This window comes from Etheostoma spectabile, chromosome 2, assembly GCF_008692095.1.
Source record: "Etheostoma spectabile isolate EspeVRDwgs_2016 chromosome 2, UIUC_Espe_1.0, whole genome shotgun sequence".
Classification (NCBI taxonomy): Eukaryota; Metazoa; Chordata; class Actinopteri; order Perciformes; family Percidae; genus Etheostoma; species Etheostoma spectabile.
Window position 1 is genome coordinate 25,682,682 of NC_045734.1, and position 16,132 is coordinate 25,698,813.

The 16,132-nt window shown below is 39.9% G+C and overlaps 2 protein-coding genes across 3 annotated transcripts in view; both read right to left on the minus strand.

The window, feature by feature from the left end:
- Window positions 1-48: 48 nt before the first annotated feature.
- txndc11 (thioredoxin domain containing 11) lies at window positions 49-12,894 on the minus strand. Of its 2 annotated transcripts, XM_032528529.1 has the most exons (14): window positions 12,815-12,894; window positions 12,520-12,743; window positions 11,232-11,328; window positions 10,686-10,805; window positions 10,154-10,251; window positions 9,283-9,412; window positions 8,949-9,042; window positions 8,616-8,728; window positions 8,282-8,485; window positions 7,089-7,773; window positions 5,448-5,635; window positions 4,181-4,293; window positions 3,869-3,949; window positions 49-3,244 (listed from the first exon to the last, which is right to left on the minus strand). In XM_032528529.1, the coding sequence occupies exons 2-14, from the start codon at window positions 12,642-12,644 to the stop codon at window positions 2,620-2,622; spliced, it is 2,673 nt and encodes an 890-aa protein (XP_032384420.1). In that variant the 5' UTR covers window positions 12,645-12,743; window positions 12,815-12,894; the 3' UTR covers window positions 49-2,619. The 2 variants fall into 2 exon arrangements, with proteins under 2 accessions (XP_032384420.1, XP_032384429.1); XM_032528538.1 differs by lacking the exon at window positions 12,815-12,894 and having other exon boundaries at window positions 12,520-12,790.
- Window positions 12,895-13,459: 565 nt separating this feature from the next.
- Window positions 13,460-16,132, minus strand: part of LOC116697504 (bifunctional apoptosis regulator) — a gene marked incomplete in the record, with an annotated part of 15,932 nt that continues 13,259 nt past the window's right edge. The window contains 2 exon segments of the mRNA XM_032528827.1: window positions 13,460-15,324; window positions 15,715-15,911. Coding sequence (XP_032384718.1) covers window positions 15,132-15,324; window positions 15,715-15,911 — 390 coding nt within the window.

Consider the following 16,132-nt stretch of genomic DNA (forward strand, 5'->3'; position numbering starts at 1 on the left):
CTATCTATCTATCTATCCTGGATATCAACCACAGCAACGGCAGGACAATAAGATGAAAGGTTTTTATTCAGTAAAAACAGGTGCAATATCTCACATGTAAACAGTTGCAGCATCTCATTCTTAATACCTGAATAGTTACATAGAAGTATCTTAGTGACTCAAGGATTCCTGTAAAAATAGATCAGTTTAACAAAAGAACAAATTCACCTTAAAAAAAAGTTCTAGCTAATTATTTCAAGTGCTCTCTGGCTCACCTTTAGGTCCGTGAGCAGGTGCCACCTCTTCAGTATTAAATCCGTCTCAGCTTCATTAGCAGCCCTCTCTCCCTGCAGCCAAATTCTACATTGCCAACGCGGAGTCATCATCGATTAATAAGCAAAGGGCTGTTGGGAAAACCTCATCGTCTCTGGGCTTGTAGCAGCATAATAGGGGCCTTCATATTTACCTCAGAGAACAAGGCCGTTATTTTAATATATTTTAATATTCCTTGTTCTCCAGTTAACTTCCGCCATGTTTACCTTTCGTCCTGATAAATTCTGAATATTTTCCACATGACTAGGGCTGGTGGATATGACGATATAGTAATTTCGGTTCTCTTATCTATAATCGGTTGTATCGGGATGCTCGAAAAACCAGCAGCCAAACTGCATCAATAGGGCAATATTTACGTCACTTGGACAACACTCTACGTTCTGATCCTTTACGTTCATTCTGCACCAAATGTCTTAATAAAATGAGAAAATAGTATTTTTTAATTTTATTTGTCAAGGATTTTATTCAAACGGGTTTACAAAAATGGGCTTTACCATGTGGTTATTTAATATTTCCTATTTATTTATTGAATTACCAGATAACATGCTATATCGTGATATCGCTTTCAAAATATGAAATAACTTAACATGTATGTCGCGTTAGCAGATTTTGGCCATATCGCCCAGCCCTACACAGTTTGAATTCCCTCAGTACAGCCAGAGTCATATCAGGTGTTCTAGTTTTGCCTTTTTCACCCCTTAATGATGCAAAGCTACTAGGGCTGCACAATTAAATCGCAATTTAAGCAAAATCGCCATAGAGACTAGTGCAATATCCAAATTGCAGGGGGGCAAAATATTTGTTAGAGGCAAAACGCGTGTTAAACCTTTCTGAAGTATTGTGGTGGTGCCGACGTCCCGGCCTACAAATCCTATCCTACAGACTAAAGAAAACATCTTTGTTTGGTAGGCTACAGATGCTTGCAAAAAAGGAATATCACGCTAGAATCATATTTCATTTTTTTTATTTTTCAATAAAAAAGGATCGTTCCTTCTAATCGTGATCGCAATATCAACAAAAATAATCGCAATAAGATATTTTCCTCATATCGTGCAGCCCTGAAAGCTAGCATGAATGAAACTTCCCTCAGCACCCATCCCTTCATATGTAGGCTTTTATTGTGAAACACACATAGACTGTATATATTAATGGACAGAGCATGAGTGACATCACCCATTGGTTTGTGGAGATTGGCTATGAATTGTTGAGTTCGCCGTTACGGAAGCAGCCATCTCGGTTGCGGATGAGAGGATTTTAGACGAGCCCTTACACTCTGTTATGTCACACACTTTGACTGGCAATCACGTCATAGCCACGCCCTAAAACACCTCCTGTTTTATCATTGATTTTAAAATCAACAAGACCATAATAAAAACAAAAACAAAAAAAACATCATTCTGTGTTGCAGATGAATTATAACTAGAGATTGAGACCATAAACTCATTATGAAAATGTTTACTGAGGTAACAAATCAATTGAGAAGTGGGTCATTTTCTTATTGACTTCTACAGAAACCAACCTCCTTTTGCACCTGCATGTGTCGCCCCCTGCTGGAATTCAGACAGAGTGCAGGTTTAAGGCACTTCTGCATTTGGCAGCGCTTCATGCGAGCCAGCTGCTTTGGCCATTAATATTCAGTCTACTGAAAAACATCAGGACATTTTTTAGCATCACATCAATAAGAAGGAACAACTGGAATTTATTATGAAAACATTTCTGTCAAAAGAGAGAAACAGAGCTGCAGAGTGGTGAGCATAACATGACTTAGTGCTGTGGGAATGTACATTATACTTTACCATGTGAGCTGTTGTAGTAAGCTACATGTTTTTTTGGAGGGAATTTTATTATCTTTTGAACAATAGCTTTTGTATGAGATATAACAGTAATATTGGGAAGGTAGAGAATTTGGCTGCATGGTCTGGGTAATAAGTCTTAAGTTTTCACCCTTCCAACAGAAAAAACATTTTTTGCAAGCACTGATTGGCACTGAATTTCCACACTAGTGTGTTCCTAAGAGTGGATGAGCCCACTATCATGACAGCAGCTTAGAGTGTTCTGTCTCTAACAAACACTGCTATTTCCCCTCCCCACCTAGCCATCTTTCTTATTGTCTTTCACGTGTTTCCTTATTTCTTTCCTGACGTAGCAGCTATCTTAGATTTTCCTCTGACAGATCATAGCTGTCATTTTGCCCTCATTTGCTCTTTTCTCTGACAGAAATCATCAGGTCACGTTGCCTCTAGGGTTTTTACATGACCTCCTCATTCACGCTTCATTTTGCTTAGAAATCCCTCCTGTTTCACCACATCACATCTTCTTCTTTTTCTCATCCATTTCTGTCCTACCTCCGTTTTCTGGCCCTCTTTCCTCTCTCCTCCTCCTCTCTGCGTCGCTCTCAGGATTCCCTGCAGACTTGTGGTCAGGAGGCCATGAGGCCCCTTTTCTGTCCGCCTCTGCCTGCTCTGTAGCCTCTGTCCTGTCCTTCAGCGCCCTCAGCAGGACCCTGAGCAGTGTGTTCTCATTCAGCAGGTTGTCGGAGGCGTCTGCCAGCTCCTGCAGCCGCTTCACCGCCTCCTCGAGCTGCCGGCTTTTCTCCCGGTGCTGCTCCTCCAAGCTTTGCCTCTCTCTCTGCAGCCCTTCGTTCTGGGCTTTTAGGCTGAGAGCGTCGAAAGTCAGCCGCCGGTTGTCGCGCCACAGCTGCGCCAGCTGTTGGGAGAGACGTTCGCGGGAGTGACGCAGCGCTTGGACCTCTCGCTGGAGTGCTAGAAACTCTGCACGGAGGAGGGTGCTGGGGCCCGCAGCCTCCGGCTCGCTCCAAGCTGGCCCTGGTCTGTCTGCATATTGTACCGAGCCGGAGTGCTGCAGGATGAAGTTAAGGAGGTTGGGTAACGTGATGGGCAGGTCGTCAGGAAACTTCACGCTAAAATGTTTTCTCCAGGAAAAAGAAGGGTGCAAATAAAATGGTTTTAAAATACTTTTTTTTTTTTATAAATGTGTGTATTTTGTGTGTGTAACAAAACAGTTTGGAGATTATAATCAATTCATTAATTGAGCACACAGCATCAAGATTATTACTGTACCCATTTTGGAGGCTACTGTGAGTTGTGTTCAGCTGAAAAGTTTACTACTGCAACTAACGAGTCTTTTATTATCAATTAAGCTGCCGATTACCTGCTTGATTAACTTGTTTGGTCTATAAAATAGCAGAAAAAAAAGAGAAATTCCAATTTTTTTGACGCCCAGGGTGACGTCTTCAAATTGCATTTTTTGTTTCGCTTGACATTCCAGAAACATGAAGATATTAAGTTTATTTTCTCATAAAGGCAAAGAAAATCTGCAAATTCTCATGCGTGAAAATCTATAGATCAAATTTTTATCACAATAGTTGCCAGTAATTTTTCAGTTTGATTCATCGCCTAATTGTAAACTCTGGTGATTGACCGCCAAATGTCCAGGTATTATTGGAAAATACAATCTCTGTGTGTGTGTGTGTGTGTGTGTGTGTGTGTGTGTGTGTGTGTGTGTGTGTGTGTGTGTGTGTGTGTGTGTGTCTTACCTATATTTGGGAAAAAGAAGAATAGAGGGAACATGATCCACCATGAACTCCCACGGAAGATCATTACGTGCAACATTCACCCTACACAGAGAAAAAGTGGTTACATACAGTGTGTATATATATATATATATATATATATATATATTTTTTTTAATTTATTTATTTTTTTGCAAAATTGTTTTTTAAAGTGCTATATAAATGAACTGAACTTACACTGAAACAAAAACAAAAAAAAACCTATTCAAACACCCAGTGAGTACTGCCACAGTAACTGTGTCAACAGTCAACAATAACAACATACACAAACTATACCTGGCCACAGTGATGGTGCTGTTCCCCTGTAATAATCTGGCCAGCTGGATGATGATGTGGTTGAGAACAGAGCAAAATCCACACCACTGAGTGTAGTAGATGACCAGCACATCCTACAGACACACAAAATATATTTTTTTCTCCACAGCTCAATTCCATGAATTGCATACTTGATGCCGAATCCTTCACACAAATGGATGCAGAGTTGATAAGGTGAGAGTGTCTTTGCTTGTTTAAAGGTGTCCTGCCACATCTATTTCATTACTTTGTGGTAATGTCTGAAGTTCTACCATGAACTGTAACATTTGTTGTGGAAAAAATGCCTTGGTTCCCTTGTTTCAAGCCATTCTAGTGTGGTATAGAAAGCCTGCAAGGAAGACTCAGCTCGATTTGTGCCAGTTCTCATTATTATTCAACGACTAAGCTGCTTGACTCTGATTGGCTAACAGCTAGCCAATGAGAGCCTGGCTATCAGCATCCTTCACCCAGCGCAACTGGGCGAGCTCATAAATAGTAATGAGCTCAGGCAACATGCTTTTGTAACTGGTCTGATTTCTCCGCCATTTCTTTTCAGTGGCTAGAGCTGACAGAGAAGGTTCATTTTCACGTTCATGACATAATACAAACACATATGAACCTAACATATTAAAAAAAAAATGCAAGTAAAAACGTTTGTTGTGGGGCAGGGCACCTTTAAGACAGACGCAGTTGTCAATTTCCCATCCGGCGCCAACGTCATTTAAGTAGCAAAAGCACCTGCGCCCATCTTTGCGCCCATGGGTGAATTCTTGGCGTATTGTATCTTGAGGCAGCGGGAAGTGGTCGCACCATTGACCAACAAAAACTTGGTCAAAAGTCAATAGTGCAGCATTTCATTGTTACTTTAACAGTGAATTAGTAAAATACGCCTAAGCTTATGCACAGCGCGTGCACACTATGCTTGTTACACACACACATGCAAAAGATAACTTATACAAATGTGCAAATCCGCCATCATTATAGCAATGTGCCGTGGTACAAACGCGCCTGGCATTTAAACGGAATGGGAGATGACACTCCGATTGGTTTATTTCATGTCACCCCTAAAACACACCTATGAATTAATTAAGACACTGGGTACAACCCTTTTTAACCATGCGCCCGGCGCACAGACCCTTTTTCCACCGTCAAACTAGCAAAAGTGGATTTGGACACGCCCTAAACGCACCTGCGCCACACTCTTCACGCCGTGCACTTAGATGAAATTGGGCCCTAAGTCTTTCCTCACCTTTTGAATGTCCATGACGGACGGCAGGAAGGAGGAAGTGGTCAGTTCTGTGATGAGGAGGCGTGGACGCGAGTGCTGGTGTTTGTCTGGATCCCTGGTTTCCTCCTCCCCTCCTTTCCTGTCTTCTTCTCCCACCAAGTGCCTCTGCAAAAGGCTGTATGGAGCACTGAAGTTCCAGATGAAGGCCTCTTTAAGAAGATGCAGAGACACAATGAAAACAAAGAATTACCAGTGCTGCACAACATACTGTGTAATAAACACATGGTGAAAGACACAAGATTTTGTGATAGTTGGAAGATAATCTGAAGAATATTGCACTTTAAAATGTAACTTTGCCTTTGAAATGTAATTCAATGTTAGAGGTTGCTGTTCTTAAGGCCACGAATTTATTCAATAAACGTATGTTGGAAATTATTTTCTTCATTTGTTTTAAACAAGCAGTTTGTTCTATTTTATCCAAATATGGAAAACCGCAGAGTAAACTTTAATATCTGTATATTTATCGCAATTTTCAACGTTATCGCATATCGCATATTTCTGTCATATTTCCATCATATTGGACAGCCCTAATAATTACTATTAGGATCATATTCAAAACAACTTTTAACAAACTGACAGTGGATCAAGAAGCACATGCAGAATGGTTAACATACCAAATGTATTTGTTTCTGTTCATTACAAACATCAAAATGCAGATAACCTTGACATCAATACACATCCGGTAAGAGCCCAACATGACAGTGTTAAACGCTTACATTTTTACTGTTGAAAAATCATCACATAGAAATGTAAAGGCGACAACACCCTGTGTTCAACTGCAAACTTCTTTGTGGTGACTGTTCCCTGAAAACATCTGTACATGTATCGTATGCAAAAGACCATGAAACTGAGACATGAGCAAATATGCAAACTTGTTGTTTGCCTTCTTTGTTTGATGACGTGATGGATTCAAACCACTTTTTACACAGAACAGGTGCCTCTACAAAGAAATGTTAACTACACACAAATCTGACTCCTCCATCAACAGGAGGCCACATAAAGCTCAGATATGTGTTTCTAAACTATGGCTGCATCAAACTTAGTGCAGTTTAGCACATAGTGCAGACAAGCCCTTATCTTAGACATCTGAGTCTAAATTTGATGGTTCAGCAAAACTATATCAGAAATAGTGACAAGTAAATGGTTATTGCCAAATATCACTGACTTAAGAGGAGTATTAGGGGATCATTGTGCTTCAAACAAAGTGCTTTTTGGATCATCAAACAGCATCTGAGGGCCCCCCCGTGTGTGGAGGTGAGAAAGTAGGCAAGACTTTAGCCTTTCTTTAAAGCTTTCTTTTGTCACTTTTTCTTGAGTACAGCTGAGTGTGACACTCTGAATACTTTAAAGGAGAGACATTATGAAAGTGTGAGCCAATGAACCCCATTAACATTATTATTGCATCTCAACCCCTCTCTATAAAGGCAGGCTTTTCACCCGATCTTCAAGTGTGGCAATTTGGAATAGCTGTAAAGTCTTTTGCTTCGAGACATGATCTGACGACACTTTGTATAAACTAGTTTGTTTCAAGCATATCTCAGCCCGAAGATTTACAAACCAAATAAACCATGAAATATTAATAAGATACTGTCCTAGTCTTACCCAGAGACTCTGTCAGCGTGGCTGCTGGACTGCGGTGGAGAACATAATGAACCTCATCCTTCAGGTTCACAATAGTTGCAAACAATCCATCGTCTTGTGCACCAGCGTCTTGGTGAAGAGAAGCATTTCTGTTGCTATTTGCCCCGAGCCTAACCGCCAGAGGCCAGTTCAGAGCGACATCAAGCAGATAAAACCTGAGCGTCCTGTTAGTCCGACACCGGAGCCCTGTGATGCTGTCTCCTCCCTGCTGAGGTACAGAGGATGGAGGGATGAAAGAAGGAGGAGGTATTTGCACGTCTGGCTCCTCTTTGGCTTGTGATTCATTGAGTTGAGATTCTTTTCTGCAGCAGGCACTGTATTGACTGAATGGGCTGTAGCTGTTAAGAAAGTTGCTACAGCCCACTGAGGTTGCTGTTTTTAAGGACAAGGCAGGTAGTTGGTGTAGGCAGCAGTAACTGAGATAAGACTGCAACTCCTCTCCTCCTTGAGCCGTGGACGGGAACGAGCAGCCTACAGAGGAGCTGGTTAGGCCCGATTGTGACAAACTGAGGCACACCTCACACACACTTTCAGACTCTGGGAGAAGAACTGACTGGCAGCACAGCGGGTGGGAGGTGAAACTGTTGTCCAAGCTGGAGTGGTTAGTGTTGTCACAAGAATGATAACGCACAGCAATGTCTGCAACCTGAAAGACAAAAGAAGGAAGTTAAAATAATAAATACTTTACTTCCGGATACGCATGTGACGCAGAGCGTGACATAGTTTCGTTTGTTCCATGAACAGTGCGGTGTACCTTACATTGCAAGAAATGAATAAATAGTCCCAAATTGGCAGAGTGGAATAAGAAAGGTTTAAGCCCTGTTTAAAAAAACTAAGAGCCAGAGAAGATTAAACTCAAACTAAAATTAGTAGGACATAAAATTAATATTATGTTTGTGAAAGATGTCCCATGAAAATGTATGTACACAGAAAACATCAAAGGACCTAAAACAAAACCCTGTGGCACACCACAAGTGAGATAGGAAGTAGAGGATGAAGCTTAATAGAAAGCAATAGAACTCATTGAAATTGGAGTAGAGAAGTATCAGAGATGCCTACCCATCTCGACAAAATTAAGAAAGATGCCCCATTGTGTAAAATACAGCTCTAAGTTCAACTTCACCCCCTATGTGATGTTTTCCATCCCTACTCACCTGTTGTAGTATAGGGCTAAGTTTGGACCCGAGTGGATTGTGTGGCAGGAACAGCAGTAGTGCTGGACCTTTAGTCAGCTCATGTTCCAGGAGACGGGACTTTGTTCCTGGAGGCTGCAGCCACTGGAGGACGTTCTCAAGGTGTTCAAACACCCAGCTACAGATGGCCTCTGATGTAAAGTTGCGTTCCCTTCGAGGGAAAATCTGACCAAAGAAAACATACAGCACAATGCCGGTGCAATGCCTTAGTATATTTATAAGATGATGTATTCAGCATTTAATTAAATTTTTGAAACCAATGTTTTATCTATCCTGGCCCAGTGAAATTGCTTACCAAAGAGGACTTAAATCTTCTGTAAAGGTAAATGGTTTCATCTTCTTTTAGTGAGATGGCCTCTGCCACCTGTTTGTTAGTCACAACGCCGAAACGTACAACACCACGGAAGTCTGCACCAAAGAACAGAGACTCAGGGCTGGAGACATAGACATTAACCATCATTGTAACGATTCTTAAATTTTAGCCTACTCAATGCTATCTTTACCATGACCTCGTTCCCTAAAAACTTGGCCATTTATTATCTAATTTTACATAATTGACATGACTAAAAACATTGACAACGTCAAAAGAACAGTTTCACTGCTGGATGGCTGCTGGATCACTTCTTACCCCTTTTCAGGGCCTGCAGGGCAGAGGATAAATATGTTATGTACCCCGGCGGCTGAGGAGAGGAGTTAAACTGGAAGAAGCCCACCACTCGAGGCTGGAATTACACAAGAGACAGCTAATTAGAATACAATGTATGGAAATATAGCCTTATTTAAAGAAGACATCTATGTACAGACACAAATCTTTCAACAACTGTTAAACTTTCAGGTCCTTCCTTAAAGAGAGCTAACATTAGCAACTTGCAAAAATGTAACTCTTTCAACCAGCACACGCAATAAGGAATAAACTGCTTTATTGCCAACTCTCCATCAAATGGCCTGATGCAAAACAATACCTCATGATAAGAGAGGAACTCTTTGAGTGTGGCTCTCGATGGGAGGTAAGTGAGCGGTGTGATGACTCTGAGGATAAAACTTTCAATATACGGAGCCACAATTGGACCCTTGTACTCTATAGGCCCAAACCTGTAGAACAGAAACACAAAGACAAACAAAATAATGGATCAATTACTGTAGATGATCTTCCACTAACAGCTGTTTTAAGTTAAATCATAAAATAAATATACACAGGAAATAAAATATTAACATTCAGGTTAAGGGAGGAGAGGTAGGAGTGTTGCCATGTTTAGGCCATTGTCTACTAGGTAATCTGATCACAAGAAAACAAGGTGCATCAGAATTTGAATGGCTTACAACCTCTACTGAACAATGTCCTGGGAAAACCATGGAGACATCATAAACTGAAATATTACAAACCACAATCATAACAACAACATAAAATAAGATGTAGTAACATAAAATTGTTATTTATTCACAAGAAAGAATTTACTGGTTCCAGCTTCATTAATGAGAGTATGTGCTGCTTTTCCATCTTTTCTATCATTGAACATTTAACATCTTTGGGTTTTGGACTGTTGGTCGGACACAACTAGTAAAGCACTGAACCTTTGGTCAGTCAGATGTGAAGTGACAAGTTACAAGAAGAATTTAGGCGACCAATACATTTATACATCAGATTCCTCAGTAAAGCAGAGAATGTAATAGTTCCTGCTTGACAAAACAATTCACTTGCACTACACCACCTTGGTTTCCTAAAGTTCGTTGTAACACAGCAATTCTAAAATCTGAAGCAAGAATGTAAAAGTCACATTCGTTCTGTTCTCCCATTTCAGTTCAATCCAAATTTGAAAGGGTGAAAAGTCTTACCTTCTATAAAACAGATGGATGATCGGGTACTGATAGAAGCGGTGTTGCTTCCTGCATTTTCCATGACTCCACCAGCAGTTAACAGCCACAAACTGCACCTGTGTTTGTGTGTATAAGAGAGAAAGAAACAGTTGAATAAGCAAATCTATTTCCAGACCACAGAGGGCATGGTGAGTTATCATTGTCAGTCATACGAACAGATTAGACTGTATTCTGTCTCATTTACATTACAAGTAAGCCCCAACACATTTCTTTAAACTCCAGATTAACTGAGTGGCTGATTGGTTTCATTTTAATTACTTTTACGTATTAGTCTACACTGAAGATAAGAACGCTGCTACTTTATAGAGTCCCAGAAGCTATATTTACTTTTCTAGATATGTAATGTGTCTCTGTAAGTTGACTAGCAAGTTCCTCTAACACCAGGCCCTAGTTTTCTGCTACCACATCAGTGGTTATCTTAGCGTTTCAATCAGAATTACTAGTTAAACATTCCTGCAGAGTGCCTGTTGTATCCTCAGATGTTCTATACCTGTTTGGCCAGCTTCTTAGCCACCTGCTGCACTTCCTGCCGGGCAGCCATCGAGTGAGCACACCATGGCGCATAGAAGAAGATGAGAGATACCTCTGCCATACTCCTGAGACGCTCCACCTGTAGAGAAAATGTTATTGACCACTGTGCTAGATGGTAATTCTTTTTAGGTGTTTTAAGCACGAATGTATTACTTCCAGGGACTAACACTTGTAGTTGAAGTGATTTGAGAAACTAATATCTGACTTCTGTAGAAGCTCTAGGAATTTGATAATTTAATACAATGCCAAAACATGTAAGAAGGTCAGGCGGGGAGCAATCGGCACCAGTCATAGATAAAAGCGACATAAGGATACAATTTATCAAGTTTCACGCTCAAGAAATATAATCAACACAAGGCTGAACTGTATGTCCTTTAAAGCTGTATGTAATCTGTAGCCTTGTCCCATTGCTCCTTTGATATAGAAATCCTTAAAATCCATTCATTATGCATATTTTACCGTATCTTATGCAGAAAATTCCACACTCATTCCACACTCATCTCACCTGGTCCAGCTGACCCAAGTATAGGTCCACTACCGGGGCCTCGGCAGAGAAAAACCGCACCGAAGGCCGAGCTGCTGCCACCACATTCTTAGCACGGCTTCGGAAGAAAAGAAAAAATTGTATATCAAAAATAGTAATTACACCAAAATGAAGTCCCTTGCATCAAGCTAAGCACTTACTGTACACTTTGGGGTTGTCAAAAGTGACAGATGCTTAAAATTTCAATCGTCACAGGTGTAGGGTTGCAGCAATATACTGGTTTTACAGTATACTGTGAAAATTGACAGTACTGTGCACATTTGCTTATTGAAAAACTATTGTAACTATTTTTTCAAAAGGAAGGTGTTTTACAAATACTAGTCCATGGTAGAACGTCAGACATTATCACAAAGTAATGGAATACGGCAGGACACCTTTAAGATCAGATAAATAACATAGTGTAGACTCCAATTGGTTAACTAACGATCATTTCATTATTGGTTATTGCTTTGTTCAGGAAACAGTCCAAAATCCCAAAATATTCATTTGTAGTACTGTAATTACTGTCAGGAGAAAATAGCAAGCTGGGACTACTGCAGGTATTGATTAAGAAAGTCAAATGACTGATCACTTTATAAAAATAGTTGATGGTTAGTCACTCTCAATCACCTCAATGCCACCACTCTCAATGCCTTATTGTTTCAGCTCTACAGGTTTAGCTGAACACTTTTGTAATTCTACTTAAGTATTATTTTAATTGGTTTTTACTTGTAATGGAGAATCTTTCCAATAATATTGCTACTTTTACTGAATTAAAAGATAACAATACTTCTTCCACCATAAGAACCAGGATGTGTGTGAGATCAGTCTCAACAGCAGGGTTCACTGGAACATTAATGTGTGTTTGCTTAATACAGAGCTATGGTTGCTACACTGTTATTTTTGAAGTCATTTACAAATACAGACTCCAAAACCTTATTACAATTTAGAAATTAAAGGGATTATGTGAGTAACACTTGGGTAGTAGCCTACACTGTCTCTTTAAGCAGTTGAAAGCATTGGTTAATCCTCTTGTCCTAGTACACGTCAGTTTCAGATCTGCTGCACAATATAATGAAGACCCTGCTTAGTTGCAAGTAGCTAATAATTATAATTAGAAATAGCTAATTAATGATTTGCTAATGCTACACCATTTCTCTCTAAGCAAAATAAGCAATATGTTCAGTCATGGCTGAGTTAGCTTGGTCACAAGAGAAACACTAATATAACATGAACAGAAGCTGTTGTTGTTTACGCTGCTGATTGTTACCTGCACGTGAACTTGACGGCCAGTACAAGCAGGACGCCGAGCACGAGAGTCCCGCAGAGTAGACCCGGTCTCCGTGCCATTAGAAACAGCACCTGCCGGAGAGACTGCCGCACCCGGCGCAGCATTACAGCCTGGCGTCGGCTCTCTGTCCCATTTATACGCCCCGGCCGCTGCTCTAAGCGTCCATTTGCCAAACAGGGGGTGGAGAGGAGGACTGGTTCGACAGTAGGGACGTAGCTAACCTGGATTGGACATCAGTGATGTTGGTGTGCTAGGCATTCAAACGTCAGTAGACCGACCTTTCTTCCCCACGTAGACTTTTCACTTCCGCAACAAAGACGCAAGGGAGAGACCATAAAGTGCTGTCGGCTATTTAAAAGCGCGGTGTGATAAACATTGTAATGGTAACCGAGGTTTGAGAAAAGAAAACAGGTTACTTACGTTGGAATTTAATTAAATCGGTCTAAATAAAAATCACTGTTTAATTTGTCCGCATTAAGTGTGTTTGTAGCCTACTTGTTTTTTGCGTATGACTCTCATTTGCTCTTTTGAGACTGTCCCTACGTTGTTATGGCGACAACCCTTGTTGCAATGACGGCGGTTGAACACTAGAGGGCTGTCGTTGTAAAGTTTTCAATCTATCAAACTTTATTTATATAGCAGCTCTCTACATACAGGTTCATTTCATTTAAACCCTCAAGATAACCAGTTTTTGTTACGTTTTATTGTCATCTGTATATCAACTACAAATCTATACAGTGAAATTCTTGTACCAAAAAACTGTTTAAAACCCTAAAGTTTTAAATTACAAAAAAACAATATGCAGCAGATATCAAAGAGATATTTGGGTTTGGAAAATATGCATAAATAATTAAAAAGATGCTATTGACATGACTTACAGGCCACACAATGCTCAACCTGAGAAAACCGCACAACAGAATAACATTATTTAAAAATCTTTATTTTTCCTTTGTCATTATAGAACATTGAAGAACAAAATCACAGTGTAGAACTTTTAAGTGCAAATAAAAAATGTAAAAAATAAAAAGTCTTTGATTAGCTCTACCCACCCATCATATGATAATGTTTACTATGGCAAAAAAATCTTTATATAAAAAAAATGTGCAACACAAAAATTGTTAGCAGTACCTGCAAATAAAATCTGCTATGAACAGTTTCTCCTTAAAATCATAAAAATTAGAAGAAAAAAAAATTGGGTATCAGCATATCAGCATCTCACTTTTTTTTAATAACATAAGTTTTATCTCAAAGTGCCACATGTATTGTGAAATGAACGTCTGGAATTCCTAGACTGCGCTTCAATGTTCAATATTTTCTCACAAAGATTGTGTTTTTGCCTAAATCAACTGTAGAGCCTGATGTTCCCATCAGGCTGCAGAACTACAAACGTTAACATTTGACACATTTCACAATCATGTTACCAAACCTTGTAGAGTTTTCAGACAATTCTGCAGCACCAAGATCACAATCCAAGCCAAAACCGTACTAAAGATTTAAAGAAGGCGGTGCAATTCATGTAGAATAAGGATTTATATGAAACTAATAACACTGCTTCATTCAAACTGATACTTTTAAAGCAGCAGTTGTTCATTTAATTGGTTGTGGATTACAACCCGTTAAGACAAATAAAAGAAAAACAAAAATGTACTCAACGATACTTGTCGTAGAAAAGCTCAACTTTCATTGGACTACAGCCATCTTAGTGCTACAAAGCCATCAGGAAACTCCTTATGGAGGCCTGTCTTCACTACAACCAAAGTTTGAACATGACTTATTTGCATAACCGCCCTCTAGACCATTTAGGCAATGTGGTTTGTGAATGCACTGTGCACACAGAGAGAGAGAGATCACTGCAGTGATCTTTCCTTATCAACAACATTACAGGTATTTCACTTTTTTGTTTCTCCTACAAGAGCTCAATGCCTCTCTTGTCTCACATGGCAACCATCCAGCAGAGAGGCGAGACTGGAAGCGAGAAAACATCCTTTCCAACAGCAAAAAGCCAGTCTCATTTGAGTATCCTGCTTAAAATAAACACTGCGATTCAGCAACTGGATTTCTGGCTATTATATTTGCTGTGAACTGTACGGCAGGGATCTTCAACATTTTTTAAGCCAAGGACCCCTCAATTGAGAGAGAGACGGAGCAAGGACCCCCCTACTACATTTATTGTATGCAATTTTAACCATGTGTAGGGCAGCCTAAAACCTTAATACATAACTTTTTAATGCAGAGAATACTAAGATATTAAATTATAAGTTGGAATGAATGTATAAATCATGTTTTAAGGTTAAAACATGATTAGGACTTAGGATTCACTGTATCTGTGAATGGCTACCTCAGTGACTACCTTACCTATAGGCCAGAAGCCTATCATCATTTGGTTTTTTTCTTTTACAAATAGGTTGATTTTTATTTGCTAATAATATGTTGGATTCATGTTAAGACATTTTAATTTTTGAAAAGACTTTCAAAAATATTAACAATAATTTTGTGGCCCGTCTGCAGTTACTTTGAGGACCCCCTAGGGGCCCCCTGTTAAAGATCTCTGCTGTACGGAATTTTATTGAGCAACGACTGCATGCAGTTTATTACGGTGCCTGTGTTTCTGGGTGCATTAGGTGCTGCACCACCAGGTCTATATTAATGATGGGACTGAAGTAGAGAGCCCAGTAGAAGAGGCAGTTGCACACAAACTGAGGGACAAAAGGCCACAGGAGGGCGAAGGCGAACCCCTGAGATAACATCTTCCACATGTGGTCCCACATCTTGCGTGGCAGAGACCTAAGGAACATGGAAGACACAAATTAGTGTATGTGGCCTTCTTCACCACAGGACATGACCAGCCTGTTACTTAACAAGTAACTTAACTTAACAATTACATTTCCCATTAATGTAATGTAGTTTCAGAACTTTCAAATACATGCAACATTTCTAGTAGTGAAACACAGACTGTATTTACATAGCACTTCTTCCACTAAGTAGCAAGGAAGCTCGAACAAACGCTACATCACTATACTTTTAAAAAAAAAAATAACAAGCTTGAAAATGACTTGGAGAGAACACTTGTTTTCTTCTTTGCCATTGCATCTTAAGTATCCTCGAGTTACGTTAAAAGGAAATGCTTCTTAAAAAACAAAAAGAAAGATTACCCAGCCTTCTCTCTGTGTTTACCTGATTCTGACTCTTGTCCAGAGTCTCCACAGGGCACAGCACTCCAGCACAGACAGCAGCATGGCGTTAACAATAATGAAGCGTGATGTCCAGTAGTGGACGGCCAGCCAGTCCCAAGCAAACTCTGCTATCAGCTGGTATGGAAGCAGGAGGTACTTCACAAGAAACTCTGCCCACTGTCGCCAACTGGGCTCCAACTAACAAACAAAAAACATAGGAAAAAAAAAGATGACGATTGAGAAGTGGGTTCAAACAATAAAACAGATGAGTAAACTTTTTTTTTTATTACAGTAAGCCACCATCAGTTTGTCATACAAAGAAAATCTGGCAACCTCAATAATAAGTACAGTATATCTACATGCAGATTGACAATCAGATGATAAGATATCTGTGATATTTTAGTCAGAATAATGGTAAT

Coding starts and splice junctions, on each gene's coding strand:
- txndc11 (XM_032528529.1), bottom strand. CDS start 12,644: ATGCTGCGCCGGGTGCGGCAGTCTCTCCGGCAGGTGCTGTTTCTAATG. Junction 7,774..8,281: donor TTAGCCCTATACTACAACAG/GTGAGTAGGGAT, acceptor TTTGTCTTTCAG/GTTGCAGACATTGCTGTGCG. Junction 4,294..5,447: donor CCGTCATGGACATTCAAAAG/GTGAGGAAAGAC, acceptor GTGTGTCTGTAG/GATGTGCTGGTCATCTACTA.